This window comes from Piliocolobus tephrosceles, chromosome 21 (assembly GCF_002776525.5).
Source record: "Piliocolobus tephrosceles isolate RC106 chromosome 21, ASM277652v3, whole genome shotgun sequence".
Taxonomy (NCBI): domain Eukaryota; kingdom Metazoa; phylum Chordata; class Mammalia; order Primates; family Cercopithecidae; genus Piliocolobus; species Piliocolobus tephrosceles.
Window position 1 is genome coordinate 34,644,690 of NC_045454.1, and position 7,631 is coordinate 34,652,320.

The 7,631-nt window shown below is 54.9% G+C and overlaps 1 protein-coding gene across 1 annotated transcript in view; it reads left to right on the plus strand.

Moving 5' to 3' along the window:
• Positions 1-2,011: 2,011 nt before the first annotated feature.
• Positions 2,012-7,631, plus strand: part of ELL (elongation factor for RNA polymerase II) — a 92,309-nt gene continuing 86,689 nt past the window's right edge. Inside the window, exon 1 of the mRNA XM_026457021.1 lies at positions 2,012-2,146. Within this exon, the coding sequence (XP_026312806.1) occupies positions 2,012-2,146 (135 nt within the window). The remainder of the gene's footprint in view (positions 2,147-7,631) is intronic.

A 7,631-nucleotide genomic window follows, 5' to 3' on the forward strand; every position in this document is an offset into this window, starting at 1 on the left:
GATTTCACTGTGGTAGCCAGGATGGTCTCCATCTCCTGACCTCGTGATCCGCCTGCCACGGCCTCCCAAAGTGCTGGGATTACATGTGTGAGCCACCACGTCCGGCCTTGTCTGCAGAAATGTTTAAGAACCAGGTCACCCATGGCCGGGAGCGGTGGCTCACGCCTGTAATCCCAGTACTTTGGGAGGCTGAGGCAGGTGGATCACTTGAGGTCGGGAGTTCGACCTCAACTCCAGCCTGACCAACATGGTGAAAACCTGTCTCTACTAAAAATACAAAAGTAGCTGGGCGTGGTGGCGCATGCCTGTAATCCCAGCTACTCAGGAGGCTGAGGCAGGAGAATTGCTTGACCGGGAGGCAGAGGTTGCAGTGAGCCGAGATCATGCCACTGCACTCCAGCCTGGGCAATAAGAGTAAATCTCCGTCTCCAAACAAACAAACAAACATGTCTGCAGATGGCTAGGCGCAGTGGCTCATGGCCTATAATCCTAGCACTTCCTAGCACTTTGAGAGGCTGAGGCAGGAGGTTCTTTTGAATCCAGGAGTTTGAGACCAGCCTGGGCAACATGGAAAAATCCCATCTCTTCAAAAAATACAAAAAATTGGCCCAGTATGGTGGAGCATGCCTCTAATTTCAGCTACTTGAGAGGCTGAGGTGGGAGGATGGGTTGAGCCCAGGAGTTCGAGGCTGCAGTGAGCCAAGATCATGCCACTGCACTCCAGTCTAGGTGACAGAGTGAGACCTTGTCTCAAAAAAAAAAAAAAGCCAAGTGCGGTGGTTCACGCCTGTAAAACCAGCACTTTGGGAGGCCGAGGCGGGCGGATCATGAGGTCAGGAGATTGAGACCATCCTGGCTAACACGGTGAAACCCCGTCTCTACTAAAAATACAAAAAATTAGCTGGGTGTGGTGCACGCGCCTGTAACCCCAGCTATTTGGGAGGCTGAGGCAGGAGAATCTCTTGGACTCAGGAGGCGGAGGCTGCAGTGAGCCTGAGATTGTGCCACTGCTCTCCAGCCTGGGCGACAGTGAGACTCCATCTCAAAAAAAAAAAAAGATAAGAAAAGAAAAGGAAATGGAAGGCTGGGCTGGGTGGCTCACACTTGTAATGCTAGCACTTCGAGAGGCCCAGACAAGGAGGATCAGTTTGAGTTCAGGAGGTCCAGGATGCAGTGAGCCATGATGGCGCCATTCCTCTCCAGCCTGGGCAACACAGCAAGACCCCTCAAAAAAAAATTGGAAAATGAAGCTGGAGTGTACCATTGCTCAAGGCCTGTGGGGATGGAGGATTTTATCCTATTAAAAGTACTCATCTTATAAGAAAAAGTTTACCAGCTCCTCCTCCACCTACTGGTCCAGCACCTTCCCTGGGTGGAAGTCCCATCCTACCACCCTAAGGGATGCCCTATAGGTCCAACTCAGCTTCCAACGCGCGCGCCTCGTTTACATAGCCACGCCCACCCGCCCCGGCCCGCGGCGGGGCCTACCCACCCACGTGTTTCGCGCCGGCTCCGCCCCTCCACGCCCTCTCTGCGGCTTTCCACAGAAGCCAAAGACGGAAGACTGTAGAGATCTCATAAATAATGCATCACGTCAGCGGCTGTCGGGGCGGGGCTTTGACGCGCCTGGCTGAGTCAGAGTTATGTATAATACTATGGAGGTGGGGCCTGGAGGGGTGCGCGTGTTGAGGCGGAGTTCGTTCACGGAAGTGGCCGCCTCTAGGGCCTGAAGAGGCGGGGCCATCAGTGCCTTATGAATTTGCAACAACTTGGGGCGTTGACTGTGGGCCTTGTGGGGCCCGCAGGGGGCGTGGCCAGGCGCGTCTCCTGAATAATGCAGTACGCTGCCTGGCGGTACGGCGGCGACTGTTGGCTTCGCGGGACTCTGGGGGGGGCGTGGCCATCCGCGTCTCATGAATAATGCAGCACGTCAGCGGGCGGCGGGGCGGGGCGTGGCCGGCGCGGCGGCGCTGGAGCCGGGAAGGGGGCGCGGGGGAGAGATGGTCGCAAGATGGCGGCGCTGAAGGAGGCTAGGAGCTACGGGCTGTCGTGCGGGCGGGTTAGCGACGGCAGCAAGGTGTCGGTGTTCCACGTGAAGCTCACCGACAGTGCCCTGAGGGCCTTTGAGAGCTACCGCGCCAGACAGGTGAGTGGCATGGCGCCCGGCGCGCCAGTGGGGAACGTCGGGGCGCGGGCCGGCCTCGCGCGCCCCTCACTAAGGCGTCCGGGCTCGGAGACGCTGGGTCTGTGGTGCTGCTCGCGGGTCCCTGGGCCGGCGGGGCGCGGAGTGGGCGCCCGTCCGGCCTGGAGCGCTGAGAACCGCGTTCCTTCTCAGCACTAGGAGGCAATACAGGCGGGCGGCCCGGGGCTGCTGAGGAGCCCAGACTCGCGCGCCGGGCCGGGAGGACGTCGGTGTAGGCACCTGGCGGCGTACGGGGCCTTTCTGGCCTGCCCCGCACCTGGGCAGGATCCAGTTTGCGCACCTGGCGGCGGGGCGAGGAGGCGGTGGGCGGCACGGTCCCGGCACCGTGATAGGGGGAAGCTGGGGGCTTTTCCATCTGGGGCCCGGGTAGGGCCGTTGGTGGGGGTGACTGTGTCTGCCCTCATGGGAAGCAGCGATCGTCTGTGTGCCTGGCAGGGGGTGGTCAGCGGGGCACTTGTGGGGGCCTGTTCTGTCAGGGTGCGAGGCTGTCTGCAGCTGGGGGCCGGCTTTGACGCGTTCCGATGCAGCCCCTCAGGTTGGGCCACTTTGATTCTTGGGACGGGGAGTTTGGGCAGAACCTGACGGCTTGTCCCAGCTTTCTGCTCCCCTTACGCCCCTTACCCCCTGTCTCTCCGTACACCCTTGGAGAGTGGAAGTGTTGGGGGCGGCTGTGATATTTTCCTCAGGGCACATGTAGGAGTATCCCTGCCACCCGGGAGGAAACTCTGGCTACCACATCTGGCCGCTGACTCTGGAACTTCTCAGAGGCAGATTTGGGCCCATCTGGGGGAAGTTTGAGGCGTTTCGGTTCTGCCACCTGGCTGGTGGTGGGGAGGGGAGGCTGCCGTGTATGTTCTCTTGGGCCTGACTTTGGGGCGCATCTGGGGCCGTGGTCAGAAACCTGCCTTTTTCATTTCTGTTTATGTCATGGCCCCCCCTGTCTGTGCTGGGTCAGAAGTTGCAGATGACCCGTGGTCAGGTCCTGAGGGGAAGTGGTTTAGGAACCTTGTAACTCCTTTTCTGGAAATTGGGGGCTTCATAGCCCTGAAGGGAGTGGGGGTGGGTCTAGTCTCAGACTCAGAGAGCCCTGCTCCCTGCATGTGTGTGTTTGTGTATACTGGTGATGGTGGTGGGGGGGGGGTGCCGCGGGCGGGTGAGGAGGGAGACTAACTAGGAAGGAATGTGGCTTTCTTCCTGCCCTGAACTTGTTCAGCTCCATTAGCTAAGCCGAGAATTTCTTCCCCTGTTTCGTTTCCACTGCTCTCCCGGTGCCCACCCCTTCCGTGCTTCTTCCCATGTCTTTGGGTAATTTCCTCCCTGTCCTGGTGTCTCAGTTTTCCCCTTCATAGAATGAGGATTTCATTTTTTTTGGAAGAGCAAGTTCGCACCTTGTCAAAAAGACTCCCCAAGATGAGGCTAAGGCGCCCCTGCAGGTGAGGAGGAGATGGTGGCAGTGACAGCAGCTGCTGGCCCATGACCAGCCAGAGCCTCTCTTCCTGGTAGAATTCTGGCCCTGGGTCTTTTTCCCTGAGCGATTCTGACTTGTCCTGCAGGAAGGCAGGCTTTCCTGGAAACAGCTGGGGGAGAGATCATGAGTCATGTAACTACGATGGAATTGGTACCTGGTCACCACTGTCTTCTTCAGGAACCAGGAGCCCCGCCTTCCCTCTGATGCTGCTCTTGCTTGCTTCAGTCCAGAAGGTCTGCCTGTGTCTGTGTCTGCCTCATGCTGTCATACAGCTATTTTTACTTTAGGGTATTGGTTACATCCCCTCTCTAAGCTGGATCTTCCTCATGTTAGGGTGAAGGTAACTGTGGACTATTACGCTCGGAGCCCAGCTGTGTAGGGCAGTGTGTTGACCAGCCAGGAGGGGCTCCCTAGAATAACTTCTCCAAGCCATCCAGAGCAGCTTGGCTGCCTGGATTATATTTTGGGGTGATTCAAACTCAGATTTTTCTCAAAAAGCTGTCTGGTAATTTAAGTGGCTTGGCCACTTTCTTTCTTTCTTTCTTTTTTTTTTTGAGATAGAGTTTCATTCTGCTGCCTAGGCTGGAATGCAGTGGCGCGATCTCAGCTCACTGCAGCTTCTGCCTCCTGGGTTCAAGCAATCCTCCTGCCTCAGCCTCCTGAGTAGCTGGGACTACAGGCACATGCCACCACACCTAGCTAATTTTTGTATTTTTAGTAGAGACAGGGTTTTGCCATGTTGGCTGGGCTGGTCTTGAACTCCTGACCTCCAGTGATCCGCCCTTCTGGGCCTCTAAAAGTGCTGGGACTGCAGGTGTGAGCCATTGCTCCCAGCCAGCTCGGCTACTTTCGAATTTAATCTTGCCCATGGGGCAGTACAGTGGATGGACTTCTCTAAGGACAGGGCACCTCCATGCTCTCTGTGGTTTTGGGTAGTGAGCTTGAGGAAGGCAGCTTGAAGAACTTGATTGTGTCACCAGAGAAGTGTACTGGTTATGGACAAACTCTCATGTGGACAGCTCTATCAACCAGCAGCCAGAGTTTTCTATTCCCCAAGCTGGGGTTATATAGTTTGCCAATTGCAACTTGTGGAGAGGGGTTTTATTTTTAGTTGTTTTTTTGTTTTGTTTTGTTTTGTTTTTTTTTGAGACAGAGTCTTGCTCTGTCGCCCAGGCTGGAGTGTAGTGGCACGATCTCAGCTCACTGCAAGTTCCGCCTCCCGGGTTCACACCATTCTCCTGCCTCAGCCTCCCCAGCAGCTGGGACTACAGGCACACACCACCAGCCCCAACTAATTTTTTGTATTTTTCGTAGAGGCGGGTTTCACTGTGTTAGCCAGGATGGTCTGGATCTCCTGACCTTGTAACCTGCCCTCCTCGGCCTCCAAAAGTGCTGAGATTACAGGCGTGAGTCACTATGCCTGGCCAATTTTTGTTTTTAATTGCGAAGAGGCTTTTACAAATTCAGGTGTGGCAGGGGCTAGAAGGGAACTTGTTGTGGAACTTTCTCTTTGGCTCCTCGGAGCAGGTAATCCTAGCTCTGGGAACAGCCCAGGTAGAAGCCCTCCTGTTTTCTCTCCCCAGAGGACTTTGGTGTTGACTTGGTAGCCAGCTGGAGCAGCATGGTGGAAGGTAAAGGTGCAGCAATATACATAGCTGCTGGCCTTCTCATTCTACCTTGGACTTCGTGCAGTTTTTCTTTCCTTTTTCTTTTTTTTTGAGACAGAATCTTGCCCTGTCGCCCAAGCTGGATTGCACTGGTGTGATCTCAGCTCACTGCAACCTCCGCCTCCCAGGTTCAAGTGATTCTCCTGCCTCAGCCTCCCAAGTAGCTGGGACTACAGGCACACACCACCATGCCTGGCTAATTTTTGTATTTTTAGTAGAGGTGGGGTTTTACCATGTTGGTCTGGATGGTCTCAAACTCCTGACCCCTCAAGTGATCCACCTGCCTCAGCCTCCCAAAGTGCTGGGATTATAGGCCCGAGTTGCTACGATGGGCCCTTTTATTTTTTGTTTTTTTGTTTTTTTTTTAGAGGTGGGGTTTTGCTCCATTGCCCAGGCGGAGTGCAGTGGCGTGATCATAGCTCACTGCAGCCTCGAACTTCCAGGCTTAAGCCAGCCTCAGTCTTCTGAGTAGCTGGGGGCCACAGGTGTGTACCACTGCACCTGGCTAAGTTTTAAATTTTTTTGTAGAGACAGGGTCTCACTATGTTGCCAAGGCTTGTTTCAAACTCTGGGGCTTAAGTGATTTCCCTGCCTGCCTCAACCTCCCAAAGTGCTGGAATTACAAGAGTGAGCCATCGTGCCTGGCCTAGTTTTGTTGTTGTTGTTGTTTTTTGAGACAGAGTTTCACTCTTGTTGCCAGGCTGGAGTGTAGTGGCATTATCTCGGCTCACTGCAACCTCAACCTCCCAAGTAGCTGAGCTCACAGGCATGCGCCACCATGGTCTGCAAATTTTGTATTTTTAGTAGAGACAGGGTTTTATCATGTTGGTCAGTCTGGTCTTAAACTCCTGACCTCAGGTGATCCTCCTGCCTTGGCCTCCCAAAGTGCTGGCATTACAGGAGTGAGCCATCGTGTCTGGTCTAGTTTTTCTCTTTCTTTTCTTTTCTTCTTTTTTTTCTGAGACAGGGTCTTACTGTGTCACCTAGGCTCGAGTACAGTGGTGTGATCATAGCTCACTGCAGCCTCGAACTCCCAGGCTTAAGTGATCTTCCCACCTCAGCTGCCCCGAGTGCTGGGACTGAAGGCATGTGCCATTGTGCATGGCCCAGTTTATTTCTTTTTTTTTTTCTTTCTTTTTTTTTTTTTTTGAGGCGGAGTCTCGCTGTGTCGCCTGGGCTGGAGTGCAGTGGGCCGGATCTCAGCTCACTGCAAGCTCTGCTGCCTTCTGGGTTCACGCCATTCTCTCACCTCAGCCTCCCAAGTAGCTGGGACTACAGGCACACGCCACCTCGCCCGGCTAGTTTTTTGTATTTTTTAGTAGAGACGGAGTTTCACCATGTTAGCCAGGATGGTCTCGATCTCCTGACCTTGTGATCCGCCCGTCTCGGCCTCACAAAGTGCTGGGATTACAGGCTTGAGCCACCGCGCCCGGCCTTCTTTTTTTTTGAGACGGAGTCTCGCTCTGTCACCCAGGCTGGAGTGCGGTGGCGCGATCTCGGCTCACTGCAAGCTCCGCCTCCCGGGTTCACGCCATTCTCCTGCCTCAGCCTCCCAGTAGCTGGGACTACAGGCGCCTGCCACCACGCCCAGCTGATTTTTTGTATTTTTAGTAGAGACGGGGTTTCACCGTGTTAGCCAGGATGGTCTCGATCTCCTGACCTCATGATCCGCCCGCCTCGGCCTCCCAAAGTGCTGGGATTACAGGCGTGAGCCACCACGCCCGGCCCATTCTTTTTCTTTTAATCCCAGCACTTTGGGAGGCTGAGGCGGGAGGATCCCTTGAGGTCAGGAGTTTGAGACCAGCCTGGCCAATATGGTGAGAACCTGTCTCTACCAAAAATACAAAAAAATTAGCCAGGCATGGTGGTGCGTGCCTGTAATCCCAGCTACTTAGGAGGCTGAGGCAGGAGAATCTGGGAGATGGAGGTTGCAGTGAACCGAGATCGCACCACTGTACTCCAGCCTGGGTGACAGAGGGAGACTCTGTGTCAGAAAACAAAACGACAGCCAGGTACCGTGGCTCACGCCTGTAATCCCAGCACTTTGGAAGGCCGAGGCAGGGTGATCACAAGGTCAGGAGATTGAGACCATCCTGGCTAACACGGTGAAGCCCTGCCTCTACTAAAAAAATACAAAAAATTAGCCGGGCGTGGTGGTGGGTGCCTGTAGTCCCAGCTACTCGGGAGGCTGAGGCAGGAGAATGACATGAACCTGGGAGGTGGAGCTTGCAGTGAGCCGAGATCACACCATTGCATTCCAGCCTGGGTGACAGAGCGAGACTCTGTCTCAAAA